Source organism: Cyclopterus lumpus, chromosome 12 (genome assembly GCF_009769545.1).
Source record: "Cyclopterus lumpus isolate fCycLum1 chromosome 12, fCycLum1.pri, whole genome shotgun sequence".
In the NCBI taxonomy this organism is placed as follows: Eukaryota; Metazoa; Chordata; class Actinopteri; order Perciformes; family Cyclopteridae; genus Cyclopterus; species Cyclopterus lumpus.
Genome location: NC_046977.1, coordinates 20493441 through 20520101, shown reverse-complemented (window position 1 = coordinate 20520101; position 26661 = coordinate 20493441). Strand labels below are relative to the sequence as shown.

The 26661-nt window shown below is 43.3% G+C and overlaps 1 protein-coding gene across 3 annotated transcripts; it reads left to right on the top strand.

Moving 5' to 3' along the window:
• Nucleotides 1–16953: 16953 nt before the first annotated feature.
• On the top strand, nucleotides 16954–26641 carry LOC117740412 (spindlin-1-like). Of its 3 annotated transcripts, XM_034546801.1 has the most exons (9): nucleotides 16954–17084; nucleotides 20257–20297; nucleotides 20876–20971; nucleotides 21454–21502; nucleotides 21675–21816; nucleotides 22033–22150; nucleotides 23157–23390; nucleotides 24952–25126; nucleotides 25502–26641. In XM_034546801.1, the coding sequence occupies exons 3-9, from the start codon at nucleotides 20932–20934 to the stop codon at nucleotides 25506–25508; spliced, it is 765 nt and encodes a 254-aa protein (XP_034402692.1). In that variant the 5' UTR covers nucleotides 16954–17084; nucleotides 20257–20297; nucleotides 20876–20931; the 3' UTR covers nucleotides 25509–26641. The 3 variants fall into 3 exon arrangements, with proteins under 3 accessions (XP_034402692.1, XP_034402690.1, XP_034402691.1); XM_034546799.1 differs by having other exon boundaries at nucleotides 24952–26641; XM_034546800.1 differs by having other exon boundaries at nucleotides 20835–20971; nucleotides 24952–26641.
• The last annotated feature ends 20 nt before the right edge of the window (nucleotides 26642–26661 follow it).

Below are 26661 nucleotides of genomic sequence, written 5' to 3'. Positions count from 1 at the left end.
GGCTAGGCTGCATGTCTTTGGACTGCGGGAGGGAGCCGGAGAACCCCGAAGAGAACCTACGCTGACACGGGGAGAACATGCACACTCTACGGATGGGACCGTCCAGCCCGGGAATCGAACCCGCTTCCTTACTTCTGTGTAACCGTAACAGCACTACACAGAGGTGCGGCCCTCTAATGGATTGAAAACCGGAAATGTGTTCATCTGCTACACATAGCCCATATACTAATATAATGGGATAATGTAGCCCATATACTACTATAATGGGATAGTGTAGTCCATATACTACTATAATGGGATAATGTAACCCATATACTACTATAATGGGATAATGTAGCCCATATACTACTATAATGGGATAGTGTAGTCCATATACTACTATAATGGGATAATGTAACCCATATACTACTATAATGGGATAATGTAGCCCATATACTACTATAATGGGATAGTGTAGCCCATATACTACTATAATGGGATAATGTAACCCATATACTACTATAATGGGATAATGTAACCCATATACTACTATAATGGGATAGTGTAGTCCATATACTACTATAATGGGATAGTGTAGTCCATATACTACTATAATGGGATAGTGTAGCCCATATATTACTATAATGGGATAGTGTAGTCCATATACTACTATAATGGGATAGTGTAGCCCATATACTACTATAATGGGATAGTGTAGTCCATATACTACTATAATGGGATAGTGTAGCCCATATATTACTATAATGGGATAGTGTAGTCCATATACTAATATAATGGGATAGTGTAGTCCATATATTACTATAATGGGATAGTGTAGTCCATATACTAATATAATGGGATAGTGTAGCCCATATACTACTATAATGGGATAGTGTAGCCCATATACTACTATAATGGGATATATGGGCTACACTATCCCATTATAGTAGTATATGGGCTACACTATCACATAATAATAATAATAATAATAATAATGCATTTAATTCATATAGCGCTTTTCAAGGTATTTAAAGACACTTTACATAACATATTTAAAACATCCTAAAAGCTCTACAATAAAACTAAAATTACAATAAAAACATTCAATAAAAACAAAACAAAAATACATCTCATGCTCCTTCTTTGACTCTCAGATTCAAACAATACACAAAGTCGTGGCGGCACCCGACGACGAGCAAGCGTGCACCGCCGGGGACGAGAACAGCTCCCCCGGAGCGAGGCCAGCACGCGTCCGTCTCGCCCGTCCAGGACCGCCACGGTGCCGTGCGTGGAGGTCAGGGCCACCAGGGCCCCCCCAGGCCCACCACGGAGCCGTCCACCATGCAGGGACTGGAGTACACCTTCCCCGAGGTCTGGAAGGCCCAAAGCGGAGAGCCATCGGCGAGGCTCACGCAGTGCAGGCGGCCGTCGTGCGATCCGAACAGCACCCTCTGCTGGTCCGGGGTGACACGCGGGGACGAGAAGACGGGCCCTTTGGTAAGAAACTGTCAAGCAGCTGAAGCAGCAGATGTTTCCGTCCACCGAGATGAACGGTTATAGTAGTATATGGGCTACACTATCCCATTATAGTAGTATATGGGCTACACTATCCCATTATAGTAGTCACTATCCCATTATAGTAGTATATGGGCTACATTATCCCATTATAGTAGTATATGGACTACATTATCCCATTATAGTAGTATATGGGCTACACTATCCCATTATAGTAGTATATGGGCTACACTATGTACATGACGCTGATAATACATATGTACTTTTTACTCAGATACCTTAACGATATGAAGCTCACAATACTTGTCTTGAGTAGTTACCTTTACTGTGATACTTTAACTACGTAAAGCTGATAATACTTGTGTACTTAACTTTTGTTTTCTTCTGTCAAAGCAACAACAACAGTAACCAGGATAGAGTTTCTTCTTCTCTCGGTGTTCTCACTCCGTCCTATTAAACGCTCACCTGTTCCGGTGGGCAGTGTGTTTGGACTCGTTGCTGGGCAACAGGGCACCTGCAGAGGACAGTGTACGTTGTTACCTGTAAACTGACACTCAAGAGGACAGCTGTCGGACTACGGTGTGAGACTCAGAGGTGGCTCAGTACGGCTTTAATGAAACAAAGACAACAACAACAACAACAACTAGAAAACCAAGAAGTCAAACCAAGAAGATGGCATTAGCCAGCGGACACTGGCTGGAGAAAGAGGTGAGGGGAGAAGCCCCAAGTCCCAGGTGGGTCTCATTATTTTCAAAGATGATCCATCCACTCTGCAGGATGGTTTGAAGCCATGTTATGACATAAACTAATTTAAGTGAGTGGTGTCAAGATGATATTGAAAAAAAGAGATGGGTGGCGTTTGCTCTTGTTAGATTGTGTTGTCTGATGTGTCACAGACATGGCCATGCTTTAGCTGTGGCAGGAAACGTCGCCTTCCTGTTCGGAGGAGCCTTCAGCATCAACCAAGAGGTGACTGTTGTCATTTGATTTCTTTCAAACCTCTTTTTAATTCAAGGAGGTTTCACAAACAGCGGCCTGCTTTACATTTACAAACAAAACATGGCCGAAACATGGAATCTGGAGGGTAATGGTCTGCTAAATGTCTTCTCTTTCATTTAGGAGGACATCCTTGTTTACTTCAGCGACTTCTACATGCTAACAGGTACAAATGAACATGTAGACCTGATCTGCTCCTAAGAAGCTGCTCTGAAGTCTTTTATTATCCTGTAGCTCTTCTCAGGCTCCTCTTGTCACCGATGATCAGTGATGGTACCAATGATGTTCTGGGTGGTTTGAATCAACCGCTGTCCTGGGCGGTAACAATCCCATGCCAGTTTGTAATGTCAGGATGCGTTCTTGTTCTTCTTTCTTCTTCTCTTGTTTTTAAAATCAACAATCAGCTCCTTGGTTTTACTGACGCTCAGCAATATTTGGTCTCCGAGCACCACTCTGCATGGCTGCTGGTGACCCCTCCATATAAAGTCTCATCGTTGTTTGTAATGTGGCTGATGGTGGTGTTGTCATCACAACAGAGTTTGGTGGTTAACATTAATTTGATTGACAAATGAGTCATGCGACTAGCGAGTGACAACCGACTGACTGGTGAGTGACAACCGACTGACTGGCGAGTGACAACCGACTGACTGGCGAGTGACAATCGACTGACTGGCGAGTGACAACCGACTGGTGAGTGACAACCGACTGACTGGCGAGTGACAACCGACTGGTGAGTGACAACCGACTGACTGGCGAGTGACAACCGACTGGTGAGTGACAACCGACTGACTGGTGAGTGACAATCGACTGGCGAGTGACAACCGACTGGTGAGTGACAACCGACTGGTGAGTGACAACCGACTGGTGAGTGACAACCGACTGGTGAGTGACAACCGACTGACTGGTGAGTGACAATCGACTGGTGAGTGACAACCGACTGGTGAGTGACAACCGACTGACTGGCGAGTGACAACCGACTGGTGAGTGACAACCGACTGACTGGCGAGTGACAACCAAATGACTGGTGAGTGACAATCGACTGGCGAGTGACAACCGACTGGTGAGTGACAACCGACTGGTGAGTGACAACCGACTGGTGAGTGACAATCGACTGGTGAGTGACAACCGACTGGTGAGTGACAATCGACTGACTGGTGAGTGACAATCGACTGGTGAGTGACAATCGACTGACTGGTGAGTGACAACCGACTGGTGAGTGACAACCGACTGGTGAGTGACAATTGACTGGTGAGTGACAACCGACTGACTGGCGAGTGACAACCAACTGGTGAGTGACAACCGACTGACTGGTGAGTAACAACCGACTGACTGGCGAGTGACAACCGACTGGCGAGTGACAACCGACTGACTGGTGAGTGACAACCGACTGACTGGTGAGTAACAATCGACTGACTGGCGAGTGACAGTGACAACCGACTGACTGGCGAGTGACAACCGACTGGTGAGTGACAATCGACTGACTGGCGAGTGACAACCAAATGACTGGTGAGTGACAACCGACTGGTGAGTGACAATCGACTGGTGAGTGACAACCGACTGGTGAGTGACAACCGACTGACTGGTGAGTGACAATCGACTGGTGAGTGACAATCGACTGGTGAGTGACAATCGACTGACTGGTGAGTGACAACCGACTGGTGAGTGACAACCGACTGGTGAGTGACAATTGACTGGTGAGTGACAACCGACTGACTGGCGAGTGACAACCAACTGGTGAGTGACAACCGACTGACTGGTGAGTAACAACCGACTGACTGGCGAGTGACAACCGACTGGCGAGTGACAACCGACTGGTGAGTGACAATCGACTGACTGGCGAGTGACAACCAAATGACTGGTGAGTGACAACCGACTGGTGAGTGACAATCGACTGGTGAGTGACAACCGACTGGTGAGTGACAATCGACTGACTGGCGATTGACAACCGACTGACTGGCGAGTGACAACCGACTGACTGGTGAGTGACAATCGACTGGTGAGTGACAATCGACTGGTGAGTGACAACCGACTGACTGGTGAGTGACAACCGACTGGTGAGTGACAATCGACTGGTGAGTGACAATCGACTGACTGGTGAGTGACAACCGACTGGTGAGTGACAACCGACTGGTGAGTGACAATTGACTGGTGAGTGACAACCGACTGACTGGTGAGTGACAACCGACTGGCGAGTGACAACCGACTGGTGAGTGACAACCGACTGGTGAGTGACAACCGACTGACTGGCGAGTGACAACCGACTGGTGAGTGACAACCGACTGAGTGGCGAGTGACAACCGACTGGTGAGTGACAACCGACTGACTGGCGAGTGACAAATGACTGACTGGCGAGTGACAACCGACTGGCGAGTGACAACCGACTGGTGAGTGACAACCGACTGAGTGGCGAGTGACAACCGACTGGTGAGTGACAACCGACTGGTGAGTGACAACCGACTGGTGAGTGACAACCGACTGACTGGCGAGTGACAACCGACTGGTGAGTGACAACCGACTGACTGGCGAGTGACAAATGACTGACTGGCGAGTGACAACCGACTGGCGAGTGACAACCGACTGGTGAGTGACAACCGACTGAGTGGCGAGTGACAACCGACTGGTGAGTGACAACCGACTGGTGAGTGACAACCGACTGACTGGCGAGTGACAACCGACTGGTGAGTGACAACCGACTGAGTGGCGAGTGACAACCGACTGGTGAGTGACAACCGACTGACTGGCGAGTGACAAATGACTGACTGGTGAGTGACAACCGACTGGTGAGTGACAACCGACTGGTGAGTGACAACCGACTGAGTGGCGAGTGACAACCGACTGGTGAGTGACAACCGACTGACTGGCGAGTGACAACCGACTGGCGAGTGACAACCGACTGACTGGTGAGTGACAGTCGACTGACTGGCGAATGACAAATGACTGATTGGTGAGTGACAACCGACTGGTGAGTGACAACCGACTGGTGAGTGACAACCGACTGAGTGGCGAGTGACAACCGACTGGTGAGTGACAACCGACTGACTGGCGAGTGACAAATGACTGACTGGCGAGTGACAACCGACTGACTGGTGAGTGACAGTCGACTGACTGGCGAATGACAAATGACTGATTGGTGAGTGACAACCGACTGGTGAGTGACAATTAACTGGTGAGTGACAATCGACTGGTGAGTGACAACCGACTGACTGGTGAGTGACAAGCTGAGCTGCTGTGACTGAAAATAAAATAAATAATGATCAGAGATTTTGTTGTTGTTTGTAGTTTCTCCTGATGAGGTGACATGGGAGGAGATACCTCAGAGCGGAGAAGTTCCCTCAGCCAGAGAAGGACACACTCTTTGGTAAACTACAGCACTAACTGGGTTAGCTTGATGTTTGTGGGAACTGCAGTGCACTACACGGTTCAAATGGAGTTCTATACATGACCAGACCTGTGGACGGCAGCAACATTGCTGCATCTAGTCGCAACTATAACAAGAAGTGGGGGGCACACGGTTAGCTTGTGTCAGTTCATATGCTACACAAATAGCATAAAGTTAGCTCATATACTTATTGGATAGCGTACATTTAGATTGTGTTCGCTCAAATGCTAAATGAATAGCGTACAGTTAGTTTGTGTTAGCTCAAATGCTAAATGAATAGCATACAGTTAGCGTGTGTTAGCTCAAATGCTAAATGAATAGCATACAGTTAGCGTGTGTTAGCTCATATGCTAGATGGATAGTAAGTATACTAACAATCACCTAGCATATGAGCTAACCCGGGCTAAATAAATACCATACAGTTAATCTAGAAGATGATCTAACACACGCTAACTATGCTATTCCTTTAGCCAGGTTAGCACATATGCTAGGTGATTGTTATTGTGTTTAGGGTCAGCAACTATCCCATAAAATACACAATTATCTTGTACTTGGACACTAAAAGATACTTTCTGTATTGAACTCATCAGGGATACACTTTGTTACATTTCAAGTAATGGCAAGCAAGAATGGCATACATGTCGTCCTAAATAAATCCAGATGTTTGAATTTACCAGTTCAAAGCTGACGTTCAGGAAGTGCTTCAACTTGAAGATACAGAAGGTATTGCTGTGTGTCACATTCATATCAGACGTGGGTAACGTGGGTGAGACAAATGGAGATATTATGCTTGTTTAACAAATGGTCTCCATCTACTGATGCTGATTCTCGATGAGGGTTGGCAGTACTGTGCAGTGCAGCAGCGGCGATCGACTGTCACAGCTTCATCTTGCTTCCTTTCAAGTGTTGTGAAAGGAAAGCTGTATCTGTTTGGAGGAGCGTCCGGCCCCGACGCCACCGAGTGTCTCCCGGGAGTCTACAGCTTTGACATAGGTGAGGATGTCACAGCAGGTGGAGACCAAGAGGAACAGCTCTGTGCTCGTGCTTCCTTTTGTTGCTTTAGTGTGACATTCAAATAAAGCCTCACAGCAATGTGACGGCACTTCCTTTTCCGAACAGTGTCTCTGACTTGGGATTGCTTAGCAGTTGGGGGCGTGGCCCTCAGAACCCTGGGACACAGCGCTGTTGCCGTGGGAGACAACATCTATGCATACGGAGGCCTTCTGGGAGGGAATCCAACCGACGACCTCATGGTCTTCAACACAGGTTCATACATCATCATCACCATCATCATTATCATCATCATGATTATAGGACCATACTTCTGCTTGGTAATGTGTTTTTACCCACGTGTGCATAAAGAGAACTGGATTCAGCGCTCACGTGAGTGTTGTTTAGTTTCTGTGTGTTCTCTCTGCTCTGTTTCAGCGTCTCTCACCTGGACGCCGGTAAAAACGAGCGGATCGCTGCCTCCTGCCCTGTGAGACGCTCATTATTACTTTCACAGAGGGAGAATTCATTACAGGAAGGATGTGTTAAAGGAAACACTGATGATCCTTTTAGCATTTGTGTGTGTGTGTGTGTGTGTGTGTGTGTGTGTGTGTGTGTGTGTAGGTGGGGTCAGAATTTCGCTCTAGTGGGAGATCAGGTGTTCATGTCCGGAGGTTATGAAGCAGGTGGAGACTTCTGTAAAGACTTCCATGTTCTCAACACAGGTAATAAAACACTGATTCAGAAACGTGTTTTATATTATTATATATTATATATTTTATATTCGGTCAGGTGGCACTTCATCTGCCAGTTATAATCAAAGTCTGTTCTAAACATCTCAAGATTATTGTTCAAAGTACAAAATGCTTTTGACTTGAAATCAATATTAAGTAGAATTTAAATGGAATGAAATATATAATGAAATGTGAGTCAATGTAGTCAGTCCTGGATTTCCATACAAAGTGTAGTACTTAGAGGTTTTTACACACTATGACAATAAACAGTCTTCACAGATCATACACTGACTTTTGAGTTTCACACATTTTCTTTTTTAGAGAACTTACAGTGGCAGAAGAGGGAGGTGAAGGGAGAGTCACCTGCAGCCTACAGCGGACAAACACTGAGTGCACACCATGATAAAGTACACACACACACACACACACGCACACACACACACACACACACACACACAGGTTTACATGAATGTGGCGGTGCTTTTAGACAGCATACGCAGCGGCAAGGTGAGGGAGGCGGCCGCGTCCGCATTCACAGTTGATGTCGGTCAAACTTTTTCCGACGTGTCGCCATGGCTGGCTGTGTTGCCACGGCAACCGCAGAAACTACAGCAATGGAAAGGGCACAGGAGCTGATTAAACTGGTGTCCGAGCTTCCTGAATGATTCACCTCTTAGGGTGGTCAGATCAATAAGTTAGAGCCCCCCTGGGCCCGGCCCCGGATGGATGGATGCGCTGGAGCAACATCATGCTCAAAGTCTAATTGCCTGGTCTGAGCAAATAAACGTTGATGATACTATCCAGCAAAACTTGTTATATTAAAGCTACTACGAGGAACTTTCACTCTGTGTTGTTTTTGGTGGTCCCGGCAGTGATTCTGAGCACCAGTCGCTTTCGAAAACTTCTCATTTTACTGCAGCAGCAGTGTCTGACGCTCAGTCCTGGTTCTGGTTTCTCCCGCGCCTCCCTTCCCTCCAGCTGGTCCAGGAGTTCGTCTGAGCTAAAGGAGTTACTGGGGAATAAATGGTTTTGTCTGATGTCGTAAGGAATCGGATGAAAACAGCCAATCACCTGGCTCATGGTCTTGTTTTGCTTATGTAGGTCATACAGATGCATCAGTATTGCATTGAGACTTAAAGGTTCCTTGTAGTAACTATGTGACATCCTGTTCACTCTTTCAAGCTACAAGAGATTTAACAAGGTGCAAAGCACAGGCTGGTAGGATCTGACCCCAGAGGGCCTTCTGCTGCCGATTCTATGATACAAGACGGACGGAGGCTGTCTGAGAGCACCGTAATGGTTGTTGAAGTTGTTTTGGTTATGTTGAATGTTCCTCATCTTTATCAGATCCATGAACACTATTAGTTTTTAGTGGAACACACTATTGTAAGAGTTCAGAGAATCTCGAGCTGCCTGGTGCTTGGAAGAAGAAGCTCCGAAGCCAGAGATATATATAATAATCATTATTTAATCATAACAAACAAGAGTCATCTGTATACATACAGTCCCGGCCCGGACGCGCTCACATGGCTTCGCTTCCAGTCTCCTGACGTAGCCAACAGTTTCTGTCTGGCGTCACCACGTAGGAGACCGAATTCGCGTCTTACAATTAGTTTTATTCTCAGTCCATTGGCTGAGCTAAGCTCCCATTGGTTAGTGGAGGTATTCATGTAAATACCTTTCAGAGACACAGCATGCTGCTGACCAGCGAATAAGACATAAGGTTCACACCTGAGGGTTAGTTCCATTGGCCACTTCAAAGAATGCCTCAAATCGATAAACAAGCGGGGTCAAAGCTCACACTTCCGGTCAAGGACAGGAAGTTCCCCTTCAGAATAAAACCCTATTATCCTGCCTTCAGAATAAAAGCAACATCTCAGGTTTCAATCGGCATCCCTTTAACTATTGTCTAAACAATAAAACATCATTCATTCTCATGCATCATACAATTAATCATTACATTTGTCATCAACAAACAGAATAATAAAAGTGATCCTCTCTTATGCTTCATAATACATTCCTCAGAATATCCTAAATTAATTATCATATCTTTCTTTATGTATTAATTTAAAACATAACCTCTCGTATCTACATGTGCAAGTGTATATAAAATCCACTACAACTCAACATCATTTAAAATAATGCACCAATTAAGCGCACTGAAAAGCACAAATTAATCCATTGGCACAATTTATCCTCCATAATTTCTTTAGAACTTTGTCTTTTATATTTTTTCATTTCAACCATAAAATCACAGGTGATTGACATTTTATTTAACTATAGAGCAGGTTATAAAACCCAGCAAAACATATAAACACAAGGACAGAAGCTATAAAAGATTAAAGTTGCAATATATTCTAAAGATTATAACAGGAAATCAAAACAGGTGCACGTACATAGATTAATATAAGTAGCTGTTGTAAAAACAATATTGTCCCATTTCATATATTTGTCCTATTTATGGATTATGTCTCAATTGTTGGTTGTTGTGATGATAATGAATGTCACTCTCCACTATGTTTGATCCCATGGAGGATATCTACCTGTTTGGTGGCAAAAGCACAACTGAGGATGGCACGGTGACGCCTTCCAATGAAATCCATAAACTCAATATTTGTGAGTGAGACGGCTTCAAATGAAAACAGTTATTCACAAGTCAAAGGACGGAGTTATGTTCTTTTTACATATTTCACGTGGTTTCTTTCCAGCTAAGATGAAGTGGAAGGTTCCTCTGTACGTTGGAATTCCTCCGGCCCGACGCCACGGACACAGCGCCTTTATCCTCCACAGCCATGTCAGTGTAGCCTTAATTATTTATTTCATTATTGTCACGTCTTATAATATCAAACTTTTAGTTTCTTCTTCTGATTGACAGCTGTATGTGTTTGGAGGGAAGAATGAGGAGCAGGAGTTTAATGACCTGAAAGTGATGAAACTCATTAACCCCTCAGAGAGACAACCAGGTACATTACTCACATTTTCTAACCTGAATATAATCTTTCATTTTGTGGAGTGGCATAGGCCACGAAAGCAGGGGTGGGGCTTTGTGTGTGGGGGTGGGTGTGTGTGTGGGGTGGGTGTGTGTGTGGGGGGTGTGTGTGTGGGGGGGGGGGTATGTGTGCTTTTGTGTCCATCCCCACTGATCATGTTCCTTCTTTACCCATGTCTAACAGGTGTACAGACACAAATAATAGGTGCTGGCTAGAGGAAAGGGGTCATTCAAATTAAAGTTTTCATCCACTGTGGGGCAAGAACAGACAATGAAATTCATTGAAATGGGGACAATAGGGGGAGACCGACGCACACTTTTTTGGACCGAAAGGTTTAAGGGTATTAAAGTAGTTGCATTGAGATAAATGTGAAACCACTTTCTCAACAGTGATGAAGGAGATTCTTTCAGAGTTCGGTCTGCAGGGAGTCAGCCACAGGTCAGCAGCTGCTGTACACACTCCTCTGTTTGTGTTTCATCTGTGGAGCAGTTTCAGAGCTCTGTCTGAGTCTCATCTCTCAGTTGTAACACCTTGGTTTCATTCTGGGATTGACTGGTAACAGCTTCAGCCCCACAAAGGTCCCCAACGTTCGCTACGAGCTGGGCGAGTCCGCTCCATTCAACCAGTCCAGGAACACTATGGCTAATGCACAGGTGAAGACATCGAGGAATTTATTGAGGTTATGGTATTTTAAAAAAAGATGAACAATAAAGGTGTTCAGTTTTGCAACAGCACCCTGTCTGTGTGCATGTTGTCATATCATCGGCATTGTAAAGGTGGAGAAGTGACTTGGTGGCCAGGATCCCAAAAAAAGGCTGTGGCGAGAAGGAATACAAGTATATAGTAGTACATAGTTATAGTAGGAGCAGTATCAGTAGTAATAGTGAAGGTACTTTCACACAGCAAGGAGTAACATGCAGCAGTGGCAGCAGTAGCAACAATACTAGCAGAAGTATCAGTTTTTCGTAGTATAGCATAGTAGGAAAGTAATTTTGGTACTGTTTGCAGTAGTAGCATTAGGTGTAACATTACTAGCAAAAGTATTAGTTGTACTTGTTGCAGTAGTAGTATTCATAGTAGTAGGCCTAGTGTGTAGCAGTGGCAGCAGTTGTAACAGCAGCATTCCACTGGTAACAGAAATTGTGATACTTGTGACAGTAGCTGTATTAGTAGTAGCACATAGCAATGGCTTCAGTAGTAGCAGATGTAGTCGTGGTACTTTTAGCAGTAATAGTAGTAACATGTAGCAGTGGCAGCAGTAGGCCTACTAGCAAGTATTAGTTGTACTTAGCAGTAGTAGTAGTAGTGTGTAGCAGTCACAGCAGTAGCAGCAATACTACTAGTAGTAGTAGCATGTAGCAGTGGCAGCAGTACTAGCAGAAGTATAAGTGGTTCTTGTTTCAGTAGTAGCAGTAGGTTTAGCAGTGGCAGCAGTAGCAGTACTAGCAGATGTAGTAGTGGGACTTGTGGCAGTAGTAGTGGTATAAGCACATAGCAGGAGCAGCAGAAGTAGTAGTGGTATAAGCACATAGCAGGAGCAGCAGAAGTAGTACTAGCAGATGTAGTAGTGGGACTTGTGGCAGTAGTGGTGGTGGTATAAGCACATAGCAGGAGCAGCAGAAGTAGTAGTGGTATAAGCACATAGCAGGAGCAGCAGAAGTAGTAGTAGCAGATGTAGTAGTGGGACTTGTGGCAGTAGTGGTGGTAGTATAAGCACATAGCAAGGTACCCTGGCAGCAGCAGTAGTAGTAGTATAAGCGCATAGCAGGAGCAGCAATGGTAGCAGGAGTAATCTACTAACATCAGTTGTGGTACTTGTAGCAGCAGCAGCAGCAGCAGTGTAGCAGTAGTAGCATTGGCAGTAGAAGTAGTAAGAGTATTGGTTGGAGCAGTAATAACTGTAGTAGGAGTAGTAGTTGTGGCAGTGGTAGTAGTAGTACTACACACTAATAATATCACAGGTAATGCAACGTTTCCTTCTGCAGCCGTTTGTCCACAGAGACTTCAGTACAGTTCGAGATCAGGCCATGAAAATGATCCAGACAGCCTTCACTCTGCTGGACCAGGAGTTCCAGAAACTGGATCGGTACATGTACATCTTTGTTTACTTTGTTTAGTTCGTTTTTAATTTTTTTTTATTTATTTCATTATTTATTTTCTATATATCATTTTTAATATATTTGACATATTTACACAAGACCATGAATGTCAATACAAGTAAAAACTGTATCATGTGCCTTCAGTAGAACACTGACACCGCTGCAGTCAGATCATCTGGTTGATTAATTGATGAACTTGAATTGAGTTCTTCACGCCTGAGTTTCTTTTCCCCAGAGAGAGGTCAGAGTTGTCTCAAGCTGCTGCTGCTCTGCAAAGGGAGAAAGACGCTCATGCAGCCGGCAGACAACAACAGCAACAGGTGTCATTTCCTCCATTTGAATCTCAGCCAATTGAACACAGTTTTATTGATCTCATGTATTGCCTTCTGTCAAGCTTGTTTACTCTGATTCAAGCTACTGCAAAAAACACTATCTATCTAAAAGACGTTGTCATGTCAAAATACTTTTGGGCATGTTCAATTAGGAACACAGAACGTCTTGACATAGTTTTTTTATGTTTGTGTGTGTGTGTGTGTGTGTGTCAGGAGCTGCAGGAGATGCTGGGCAGACATCGCTCTCAGAATGAGGCGTGGCTCCGAGCGAGAGCCGAGGAGAACGACCGAGAGAGGAGGGAGCTCTGCAGACTCAGAGTCAGTAAACTCTCACTACTTCACACCTCTTTTCCATTTCCTGTTGTATAGACTTATAGTCTGGTTGTTGTAATGCACACAAAGGTCATCAGGAGGGTTTCTTTAGTGTGGGATGCTAACCTGCAAACTACCTTCTTTAAGTTTTTCTTCTTCTTCAAAATGATTAAGAAACAAACTTTTTTTCTGGGGGGGACAACACATTGCAAGACCTCTAAGAAACTATATTTGGGATTATTATATTTTTAAATATTGCGTTTAAATGAACTCCCTCTCCTCTCCGTCTGTCCGATGGGTCCTCAGGAGGAGGTGCTGCAGGAGCAGGAGAGGCTGAAGGAGGAGCAGAACAGCATCCAGAAACGCAGCGAGCACCTTCTGTCCATCATGCAGCAGTTCAAAGGAATGTGAGATAGACAGATCGATAGATATTCAGATAGATAGATATTCAGATAGATAGATAGATATTCAGATAGATAGATAGATATTCAGATAGATAGATATTCAGATAGATAGATAGATATTCAGATAGATAGATAGATATTCAGATAGATAGATATTCAGATAGATAGATAGATAGATAGATATTCAGATAGATAGATAGATAGATAGATATATATATATTCAGATAGATAGATAGATAGATAGATAGATATTCAGATAGATAGACAGATAGATAGACAGATAGACAGATAGATAGATAGATAGATAGATAGATATTCAGATAGATAGATAGACAGATAGATAGATAGACAGATAGACAGATAGATAGATAGATAGACAGATAGATAGACAGATAGACAGATAGATAGATAGATAGATAGATATTCAGATAGATAGATAGATATTCAGATAGATAGATATTCAGATAGATAGATAGATAGATAGATATTCAGATAGATAGATAGATATATATATATTCAGATAGATAGATAGATAGATAGATAGATATTCAGATAGATAGACAGATAGATAGACAGATAGACAGATAGATAGATAGATATTCAGATAGATAGATATTCAGATAGATAGATATTCAGATAGATAGATATTCAGATAGATAGATAGATAGATAGATATTCAGATAGATAGATAGATAGATAGATAGATAGATAGATAGATAGATAGATAGATAGATAGATAGATAGATATTCAGATAGATAGATAGACAGATAGATATTCAGATAGATAGACAGATAGAAAAAAAAGTGTTAAAAGTTTGTATCTTCTATTGTTGAGCGTGGAACAGCTGGTAATAGAAAACAACATTTGACAAATAAATTGATTGATTCAGATGTCAGTGTCATAATAAAAACTGAAAGCACAGATGGTACAAATTAGTAATTTAGCATCACAGCTCAGACAGGAGGAATTAAATCAGAACAATGCTGTGAATGTCAAGACACAGATTGATCATAACTTCTTTTTATTAGCCTCAGTTAAATCTGTCTGCCTGATTGCCATTTCTGCTTGTCTCTGCATATATATCTGTCTGTCTTTCTCCCTCTCTGTCTTGTCTGTCTCTCTGTCTGTTTGTCTCTCCCTCTCTGTCTTGTCTGTCTCTCTGTCTGCCTGTCTCTCCCTCTCTGTCCATCTGTCTGTCTGTCTCTCTGTCTCTCCCTCGCTGTCTTGTCTGTCTCTCTGTCTCTCCCTCTCTGTCTGTCTGCCTGTCTGTCTGGCTCTCCCTCTCTGTCTTGTCTGTCTGCCTGTCTCTCCCTCTCTGTCTTGTCTGTCTCTCCCTCTCTGTCTTGTCTGTCTGTCTGTCTGTCTGTCTGTCTCTCCCTCTCTGTCTGTCTGTCTGTCTTGTCTGTCAATCTGTCTGTCTCCCTCTCTCTCTGTCTGTCTGTCTCTCCCTCTCTATCTTGTCTGTCTGTCTGTCTCTCCCTCTCTGTCTTGTCTGTCTGTCTGTCTGTCTGTCTCTCCCTCTCTGTCTTGTCTGTCTGTCTGTCTGTCTGTCTTGTCTGTCAATCTGTCTGTCTCCCTCTCTCTCTCTGTCTGTCTCTCCCTCTTTATCTTGTCTGTCTGTCTGTCTCTCCCTCTCTATCTTGTCTGTCTGTCTGTCTCTCCCTCTCTATCTTGTCTGTCTGTCTGTCTCTCCCTCTCTGTCTTGTCTGTCTGTCTGTCTGTCTGTCTGTCTCTCCCTCTCTATCTTGTCTGTCTGTCTGTCTCTCCCTCTCTGTCTTGTCTGTCTGTCTGTCTGTCTGTCTGTCTCTCCCTCTCTGTCTTGTCTGTCTGTCTGTCTGTCTGTCTTGTCTGTCAATCTGTCTGTCTCCCTCTCTCTCTCTGTCTGTCTGTCTGTCTGTCTGTCTGTCTCTCCCTCTCTCTCTCTGTCTGTCTGTCTGTCTGTCTGTCTGTCTCTCCCTCTCTGTCTTGTCTGTCTGTCTGTCTGTCTGTCTCCTCCACTGTCGCGTTCAACAGCAGGGCGGATCACTATTAAGCAAGTAAAAACTGCGTAATGCGCCAGTCGGTGTCCTTGTATTTCCCCTCGGTTGCACTATCTGGCAGAGCGAGGCAGGGTCGGGGAGAAAGTGAGGTGCGTTGCCTAGCAGCAATACTACCGGAAGTGAGGCGATAAAAACAAATAAGAGCCGATTGTTTAATCTTATGTTATCGACTAATCCAAGTTTCTCTTACCTCCGTATTAATTCTCAGTTTTTCTCAGCATTCACTTTCAATGTGTTATATAACCGTGAAATAGAAAAGAAAGGGAAAGAAATAGAAGAAAACTATTTTTATATTCATTAATTATAGGTTACATATACATTTTGTAATTAAGAAAAAGAAAAACAACGTGTCGTTTTAATTATAGTTTTTTTTAAATGTTGTTTTAATTGTGCTTGGCCCAAGAAGATAGCCACCACACTCTTAATGTTAAATGTCCCAGGTGTAGTAAAGCAACACCCTGTGTTCCTTGAATAGGGAATAGAGGTAGCACTCTAGTAGCACTTAAATGTCCCTTACCGATAGCACTTTGTAGTTTAGCACTTTAGTAGCACTTAAATGTCTCTTACAGATAGTACTCTGTAGTTTAACGTTATTGAAGAAATTGTACTTTCTTGATTCTTGTTGTTCTGAGTTTGGACTCATGGTTTAATGCACTTATTGTAAGTCGCTTTGGATAAAAGCGTCAGCTAAATGACATGAAATGTAATGTGATGTAATGTAATGCAACAATGCGCATGTCCAAAGCCTTGAGCAAGGACAGCGGATTTAATGCCTGGGGCTGATTGCCTGTTGCTCCACTGCAATTTGATTATTTACATTATGTCAAATTATAAAATTGTGTAATTTTCTGTTTTTGCATCTGTCCAAAGTAGTTGCAGCCACACGCATTTTCCTCCTAAAATACCACTGGACAGTAAAATACAGTTTTTGTGCTAAGCTAGGCTAATCACACTGAAGACCTCTTTACTGGATGCACATGTATACATCTGACGCCGGGGGAAGAATAAGGGCGATTTTAGATAACATTCCTGTCACTGAATGTAAGCAACATTAGGGGATCGATGGTTCCAGCTAGCGTTTTTTTTTTATTTGATTTTATTCAATACATTTGAGTCATCGCCTGCTCTTATTGTGAAAGGCTGAACCCGGACGTCTTGCGTTTCATCTCGTAGACCTTAACTTTCCGTGGAGAGATGGCTGTGGAGTCTCTGCTGGTTTCTGTGAAGTCGAAACGGGCTCTGTGGACAAACAGCAGGAGGCGAGAAACCCCGCCGCAGTTCGCTTCAAACTCCATTTTTGTTTAAATAACAACGGTAAGACAGAAACCAATATGCACCTGTCTCTCTTTAGCTAGCTAGTCAGCCCTCAGGTAAACCGCCGAGAGCACTGAGCGCTCGTTTTGTCGCTCTCCCGCCGACGGTCGTTCTGGCGGGGGAGGGGCGGGGGGAGCAGCGGCGAGGGAGCGAAGCCGGTCTGCGTCGGCCCTGGTCCGGGCATAGTTGTGCCTGTCGGACAGTGCGCTGTCCACTTCTCCGGTGCCCCTCACCCGCCCCCTTCCCCCCGGTCTGGGGCTGTAATAGTAATAAAAAGGCGAGCAACATGGCTGACACTGGCCTGCAGAACCTGCTGGGTCGTTTGTCAGTGGGATGATGACCGTATTTATAGTGAAAATGAAATGAAAGCTGTCAAAGCCTTTGAACACAGTGTTTCCAATGCATTTAATTAAGTAATAACAGCCGACCAGTGCTGTGATTTTCATGTTCATTTGAATGCTCCAGTCTGGTGACGGCCACGCCCCCTTTACCAACTCAAAGCAAAGGTCAACTGCAGTCCGGTCGTGGGGGTCAACCACAGCTCTCCTACCGACCTGCTGGTGCTCATCTGACGTCACAGTGGTGTAGTTTTGCGGTATGATTCCAATATATTTGTCATACGTCTGTCGACCCACAGCATGAATGACAATCTTCAATCCAAAGCTTTTATTTTCTTTAAGGGCACAGTTCACCCAAATCACAATAAAATCATACTATCCCTCGAACACAGTTTTGGTTTTTATTTAACATTTGAATGGTCAAGTTTTAAAAAAAATATATATTTTTTTTTTATTTACATGCATCCATACCAAAATCAAGCATGGGGTCCCATGCTGTCCTCATGTACTTGCACACCACTCCAAGCTGCTACTACAACCTCACCCGATACCTTTACGGCAACGTGGCTGATAACCTCTCGCCAGTTGGGCCTAAAAGCTCTCCAGCTGTAACCATGACTCAAGGTTAAATCCATCATTTGCCACCAGCTGCAGTATATGTGCAAGACAGGAATTCCCCACTACGTTCATGACAACATTGTTTTGATCAGATTATCTTAATTTATTGAGACTGAGATGAGGCTTTTGTTTGTATTAAAAATAGTCAACGTTTTTCTACCAGATCATAACTCAGTGCAAACACTGAACAATGTAGCGTATTGAACACAAGTTGGGAGAGTTAAAGTACGAGTCTTACAAAAAATCACCAGACAACTCTGGCTTTATTGTACTTGTTGTATGACGGTACTGTCGTCTGAATGTCTTACCAGTTCAGGCAGTGGTGGTCCTGATCAAATCCAGATGTTTTAGAGGAGAGGAACCTACGTGTGTGTGTGTGTGTGTGTGCACAAAGAACAATGTTTTTGCTCCATTGAAGTTCTTGGACAGAATGAGTCGGACATTGCCCTGCCCCTCTTGACCACAGGCTAATCGTGTGTTGCCCAGGGCAACGGGAGGGAAATCAACACCAGCTGCAGCCAAATGTCTCGCGTTTCTGAGTGTTTTGAGTTTTCAGTGTCCGCTCGGACAAAAACGATGACCGTACGCATTTAAACAAGCATTTGTTGAACTATTGAAATTAGTATGTGTGTGTGTGTGTTTTTTTAAGGGTAAATTGTACTAACACAGTAGGGATTCATAATAGAAAGCGTGAAAATCAGAACCGTTAAATGACGTAAAAACCCAAACCAAGAGCCTGCTGAGCCGTTGCACCACAATTAAAGACAGAGCTACAAAGTGTTCCGTTCACTATCATAAAAGGCAGCCAACAATATTCCCATCCACACACATTTTGACTGTATACCATTTGGGTTCGGTCAGGCTCTTAAAGATGCATGTATGGTCCGGGTACATCTGCATCTGTCAACAGAATTGTTGTTTTCACTGTTTTCTTACTACTTTTAATTAGTAATTTTCTCAGTTTACTTGACATTAATAACCATGGCTTTTAGATTATTATTATTTTAAAGAATTTGGTGAAAGGTCTTGAGCAGAGCTGAGTGTGGTGGGGACAGTGAGCCGTCAGCGGGTCAGATGTGCACCCTTAATAATCCACTGGTCAATAATTGACGTCTCATGATCAGGATCGTGGATCCACTGTGTCCCCCCAACCAATCTGCATATTGTTTAGTGTTTTCATTTCCCCCTTGAGATACAGTCCCCAGTTCAGACTGGTTCTAAAATATATGTCTAGTAAATTCAGGGCAGGACTTTGGTGTCAACTTTATATGAATAGATGTATGTGCACATATGCATAACTTGTATCTTTTTTGGTTTGAATTCTTTGTGGCACGCTCATAACTTTCAATAACTATTGTGAGAGATGGGTAGGTGTGCTAAACTCAAGCCAACATCTTTTTGACCATTGCTCTAATCAATCACGATTTATAATTTCTTTATGGATATCAAGATCTCTACCTCTTTTAGATGACAGTTGAGTTGGGCTATGCCATTTAAAAAATGTTTTACTTCATACTAAATCCTAACAAATAATGTATAATTGTCCTTGTATTGCAAAATCAAAGTAATACCTCGGGCATCAGATGAAAACACTTTAAGAATGACTTAACATGGAGTATTATCATGAATCATATACTGTACATTACATACTGTTTTGCCTTGTTTCTTGTGATGTCCGTATATCGTTTGAGTTGTTGAGTTGATATGCAATATCTCAGGAACTCCTGGAGAGAATTTTTGTTTTGCACAAATGTGCACAAGGGCTGGATATTGAAATGTCAAAGGTCAAGGTCACTGTGACATCACATCCATCCCCCGTACCCGTGATATCACAGGAGCGGCTTGAGCGCATTTCCTTAAAATGTGTTACGCAAACGTCCACTTGAACTCAAGGTTGAGGGTCAAAGGTCAATGTGACCTCAATAATTGATATGCTAATTATGACTATTTTTAAAATGATGAAGTGACGACATTTCGGGGTCACCCAGAGAATCTAAACCCATCAGACACCTTTACTGTCACAACCAGGTCCGGGTCTAGCTCTTCCAGAGCCGCTCAGTCGCCATCACGCTCGTGGGCTGTGGAACTTCATGACAGGTGGTCGTGTATGAGGTCGTGGATATCACGATACCGCCACAGATCTGGAAGTTTAACTTGTTTGACTGGTCGTCTTTCCGTCTGGTTGAATGGCTGACTTTGTGTTTTGTCTGTCACAGGTTTGAGAATCCATCAGCACTCCTGAATCCTAGAGAACGGGGTAACTACTGCTCAACCTGCACTGATCTTTGACTTTCTTTTTGATACCTCACTTTTGTACTTACTAGTCCGAGTTACGTTTAACATGTAAATGTCAACCCGTGCAAATGAGGCAATAATTCGCGCTACCCGGCGGAAATTTGCGTCTGTGCATTGACTTTGCATGGAATCTACTCGCTCTAAAAATTCTTAACACTGTTGGTATTATTCCCAGTCAGTAGTCCTCGTACGTTTAATACGTTGCTTGGAACCTGCTTCCAGGTTTTTATAACAAGCTAATAAGAAAATTGAGTTCCCAGCATGCAGCTTCACACAAACATCATCATCAAGACATCGTGATATTTAATACCAAGCTGAATGTTTGTGAGCAGTTAGTCATGACAGAATGATGATCTCTGTCTGGCAGCAGCTTGACAGACACTGCACAAGGTCTGTTGTTGTTCTTGCTTTTCACCACTAGATGGCAGGAACAGGTTTACAGCAGAACCACGAGCAGAGATCTTTTTGTGACTAGAAGTCATTGTGTTGGTCCTCACAGGAGATAAGGGGCTCTCCGTTTCTCTCCTTCTGTTGTCCAAGACCTGGACAGGTTTGTGTTGTAGCTGTGCGTCCGGGGAGGCGACCAGGCTGCCCGGATGAAGAGCACTCCGGGACACAGAGACACAGCTGATGCAGGTCAGAGGTCATCCCCACCCACCGGCAGTTATTAACGTTCAACGTGCAGACACTACATGGTCGGACTATTTGTTTTCTGACAGATTTCCATTCCATTTAGTTCCATTTGTCTGAAAGTCAACTTTATCTGCATTGAGATAATCCACTCCAGTCTGTTTAGTCAACGGTTACTTGATGTGGACTCAGATGATGGAACAGCAGCATGTTCAATGCTACAAATGACCTAATGACCCCGACACATGTCTTTCCTTATAGGTTGATTTTCAAACAGCACAGTCTGTCAAGATGTTTTTCTATAACATGGATGTTTTGAATGTTTCAATACAGTCTCGGCTCACAACAACTGATTTTCACCTCTATTTTAATATTTCTGTAATTATGATCTGTAGTAAATAGGCTGGACCACAAACCATCCTTTAAATCCTAGCAGGAAGTTGTAATTTGATTTAACGAATGTGCTGTGATTTTATTTTTCTCCTCAGGGCATGCAGGTGTTTCTGCAAATATGATGAAGAAGAAGAATCCCCATAAGTAAGTGAGGTGGTTTGCAGCTTGTGTGTCTTTTGTTATAGACAAAATAATTGGACTCCAAGGGACCATAATATGAGTTAATTAGGGAATTCTATCTAACTCAAAGTACAAACAGTAAACACCAATCTCAAAGCAGATGATGTTGACCGTGTTGTTCTATGTCTCCCGGCAGGAAACACAAAAGCAGTCTGGGTCCAACCACCAAAGTTCTGCCGCAGCCTCAAAGCAACATCGTCGGCTGCAAGATCCAACACGTGTGGAAAGGAGGAGGAGGAGGAGGAAACGTGGTCTGGAAAGGAGCGGTGCTCGACCAGGTGAGCAGACGGGACTCCGTATGAGCAGATACTCAATATCAAATGACTGAGGTCAGCATCCAGGCTGCTGCACGGCCATGTTGCCTCCAACACACTCAAATGTTAAACTGTCATTGTTGAAGCAAATGTACCGACTTATAGGGTTGTTCAAGGACGTGTGTAAAAATATGCCAAAACTACAGAAAAATCAACGTTTCAAATGCATGTGTCCGCCAGGTGCCAGTGAACCCAGCTCTCTATCTGATAAAGTACGAGGGTTTCGACTGCGTTTATGGTCTGGAGCTTCATAAAGACGATAGGGTTCAGGGACTGGAAGTGCTCCCGGACAGACTGGGTAAGACTGAACGGAGATCAGGATCACGCTGAACACAGTGGTGACAGAAGGCTGCTCCTTTAGTTTACTAGTTTTAGGAAGAAAGTATTTATTTTTGCTTGTTACTTGATTCATGAAAATGTTCTTAATACAAAAAACATACATGCTAGCCTTAACATGTTAGCACAATAGTCTTTAGTGAAGTGGCCTGTTGGTGTTCGCAGAACATGCTAACATGTAGCAAGTCATTGGAGCACGCTAATGTTCTATACATTGTATTTCAGTATTTGCATAACATGCTAAATGTTTAATTTAGTATTGTACAGTGCTAATTTAGGTAGAAAATCACGTGCTAACATTGAGCATGGTAGTGTGATATGCTAATGTTTAGTATAGTAGAGTACTAACCTGCTAACATTGAGCATGGTAGTGTGATATGCTAATGTTTAGTATAGTAGAGTGCTAACCTGCTAACATTGAGCATGGTAGTGTGATATGCTAATGTTTAGTATAGTAGAGTACTAACCTGCTAACATTGAGCATGGTAGTGTGATATGCTAATGCTAAGTACTAAGGCGAATGCCTTCTTAGTGTAACATTCTAATGCTGGCATAACACACTCAGCAAGTAGTGACCTATGCTAATAAGTTATATTTATATGCATGCTTCACTTCCTGTGTTAAATGCTAAAAGTCAGCGTTACCAATGAATCGATGTCAACATGCCGGTCATCATGTTACTGTAGGTGTGTTAGCATAATAATGGTAGCATGCTAAGATTAGCATTTAGCTCAGACTGATGGAAGTTGAGCCAAGTCGTCAGTGTAATGCTGGCTCAAAAGGTAAGGTCCATGGTAAGGATGAATAGACACAAAGTCACTCCATTTTTCATTTGCTTTCTTTTTTGTAATGTGGATTTTTTTTTAAGATGTTTTGTGTGTCTGCAATGAAGAGGCACAGGGTAACAGGCCAGAGAGAGGGTCCCCCGGCCAGACCTGAACCGATTTAAAATGTTCCTATCCTTGTAGCAAAATCCCGTCTAACGGACGTCAACCTAGCCGAGACCATGATAGGTAAAGCAGTGGAGCACATGTTTGAGACGGAGGAGGGTCCAAAGGAGGAGTGGAGGGGAATGGTGCTGGCCCGGGCTCCCATCATGACCACCTGGTTCTACATAACCTACGAGAAAGACCCGGTCCTCTACATGTACCAGCTGCTGGACGACTACAAAGAGGGAGACCTCCGCATCATGCCCGACTCAAGTGAGTGGAGTCCTCTTGTTCAACTTTAGTTCAAACAGAGGAACTTACCTGAACCCACCTGGTCCCTTCATGTGTCCTGAGCACCTGGATGATATCTGAATTCTAGACACTTTAAGAGGCCACTGTAAAAGCACCCAGGTAATAATCCAATATTATTCGAATGTCAGAGCAACCACATCATCATATTTAGTTTGATTGAAAATTCAGACTTTTAAACGAATTATTCAGAGTTAATGGTAATTAAAAGCTAACAGATAGAGTATAAATATATTTCTAATGTCATGCCCTAAACATCAGTATGATCATTTTATACATGATTTTGCATAAATTTTTGTTTTGATTATATCTTTTTTTTTAATTGTTCATAGTTATATTTAATAACTTGTTCTTCATTGAGAAAACATTTAATATACTTTTTCTGTTGTATGTTAAGGTTTGACTGCTTATATGTTGGACATTAACGTACACTTTACTGTTTAGTTGACTGTTGAGTTGTAGTGGATTTTATATATACTTGCACATGTATATGTACATGTAAGAAAGTTTATGTTTTAAATTAATACATAAAGTTATGATAATTAATTTGGGATATTATGAGGAATGTTCTGGAGGAATGTATTATAAAGCATAAGAAAGGATCACTGTTTTATTATTCTGTTTGTTGATGACAAATGTAATGATTAATTGTATGATGCATGAGAATGAATGATGTTTTATTGTTTATAGTTAAAATGGATGCCGATTGAAACATGAGATGTTGCTTTTATTCTGAAGGCAGGATAATATGTTTTATTCTGAAGGGGAACTTCCTGTCCCTGACCGGATATGTGAGCTTTGACCCCGCCAGCTTATCGATTAGCTTAGTGAACAGAACGGCGGCATCCTTTGAACTGACCAATAGAACTAACCCGTAGGTGTGAATTCATTTGCATGACCAGACTAACAGCCGAGCATTTGTTCTGGGGAGACATGGTTCTACTGGTCTGGAGACATGGTTCTACTGGTCTGGAGACATGGTTCTACTGGACTGGAGACATGGTTCTACTGGTCTGGAGACATGGTTCTACTGGTCTGGAGACATGGTTCTACTGGTCTGGAGACATGGTTCTACTGGACTGGAGACATGGTTCTACTGGTCTGGAGACATGGTTCTACTGGTCTGGAGACATGGTTCTACTGGTCTGGAGACATGGTTCTACTGGACTGGAGACATGGTTCTACTGGACTGGAGGTCTCGAGACAGCCCCGGTCTGGCGCTCTTTGAGAGCAGCAGTCCGTCTGTGGAGAGTTCCTCCTTTCTGGTCCCACGGCCGTGAACGCTATATGAATATTATCTTTTCCATTAAATATTGTTAAACTTTAATTCATTGAATCCTGAATTTCCTGCGGCCACGGGACCCGAGTTCTGAACATATCTTACATGACTTAGTTCTCGTAATTGTGCCTTCAAATTGATCGGAAACGTCTTTTTATCTCTCCGTGCTTCTCTTTTTGACTAGAAGAGTTCAAACATGATAATACCCATTCCTAATATCCCCCCTCGCTCTCTGTCTCCACGTAGACGACGGTGTCCCGGCGGAGAGGGAACCCGGCGAGGTGGTGGACAGCCTGGTGGGCAAACAGGTGGAGTACGCCAAAGAGGACGGCGGCAAGCGGACCGGCATGGTCATCCACCAGGTGGAGGCCAAGCCCTCCGTCTACTTCATCAAGTTTGATGACGACTTCCTCATTTACGTGTACGACCTGGTCAAAACTTTGTAAGACTTTGCCGAAGCCTCCCTCGTGACAGAAACTAAATGAAACATCTGAAGCATTCGATCCAGCACTGGTTCCATCAAAGAAAACCCACAAAAGGAAGAAACACATGATAGCAGGGACAGTTCATCCTGACCTTAGACCCTTGAAATATCAAAACATTGGCCACGGCTTTATTACTCTTACAAGGTCCAACATGTCTGTTTTCCTCCAGAAAAAGATTTTAAAAGGATACAACTTTGTCTTTGTGGAATCTGAAAGTCGATACAAAAATGACCCGACCACTAAAATCCTTTCATGCTTTTTCTAAGACGTCCTTAAGTCCGAAGAAACTAAACCATCAAATTCATCTCCAGTGTCTGATTTCATCCGGTGGGCTGGTGGTCGAGGAAAAGGTGTCAGTGAAAGGTTTGACAAGGAGACGAGATGAGGAAGTGCGGTCGCCGTCCCTGAAACGTGGTCTGGAGCGGCTGGCGGTGTGGAAACACCACAATACTGATGAAGTAGGTCCGGGTCGCACTCCCTCCCATGAAGCGCCCTGGTGGAAGAAGGGAGGACTGAAGACACTTCTGGTCTTCTGCATCTTTGGACTCCTTTTATTATTATTGACTAATTTTGATTCACTATCTCATAGTTTTGACTTAATCTTTGACAACAAAATCTCAACTTTCACTTGACAAGCTAAATACATTGTTGCCGTAATTAAAAGGACATTTTCATTTTGTATTAGTTAGTAAAATCTTTAATTCAGATTCACAGAGAGGGTTTTATTGTAACAGGGAATCTTTTGTTCCCTCTTGGTCCAGGTTTAACCTCAAAGTTGGACTTTGAAATATCCCAAAATGTAATACGTGGCCCTTTTGTTCCAATGAGGTGGCACATCTGTCCCGATGTTAAAGACAATCGTGATTTCACTAAAGCTTTTGGATCAAAGGAAACCGAGGCTGAAACTTGTGTCCTTGGCAGTTTGACTGAAACGTAAACACCTGGATCTCTCGGCTCCTCCCTCCTTTGGACACAGTGGCGGATTCTAAGGACCATAAATCATGATGTAATGCACCTTAAAGATTCTCCGAGGCATCGGGACACCGGTTCCCTCCCGTCTGGGCCGAGGACGTTGTGACTGAACTAAAGTTCCACGTTTGTATTTGCACTCAAACCAAAAGATTCTGGTCCTACAGCTTGTGTGCAGTAAGAGAGGAGATGAAGAGATTAAAACAATGAAGGCTTAGATTTACTTTTTTTCAACAAATGTACGTTCAATTTTAAGAGTATTTGCACCAGACTGAAGGTTTTCCATCCATCGTAACTTGTGTTTGAAGTTTAGAATCGAGCTTTTACCGATATCTCCAATCCTCGTTAATTGAAGCAAAAGCATGTTGAAATTGATGGCTGGTGGGATAATTCTGGTTTATTACAACAGAGCTTCGAAGTGTTAACATTATGATGGCACAGGCAGAGATTTTAATCCAATAAACCTTTTTGTGTCAAATTCAGCAAATAATTCGGTGCGTTT

Coding starts and splice junctions, on each gene's coding strand:
- LOC117740412 (XM_034546799.1), top strand. CDS start 20,932: ATGAAGAGCACTCCGGGACACAGAGACACAGCTGATGCAG. Junction 20,972..21,453: donor CAGAGACACAGCTGATGCAG/GTCAGAGGTCAT, acceptor TTTTCTCCTCAG/GGCATGCAGGTGTTTCTGCA. Junction 23,391..24,951: donor CCGCATCATGCCCGACTCAA/GTGAGTGGAGTC, acceptor GTCTCCACGTAG/ACGACGGTGTCCCGGCGGAG.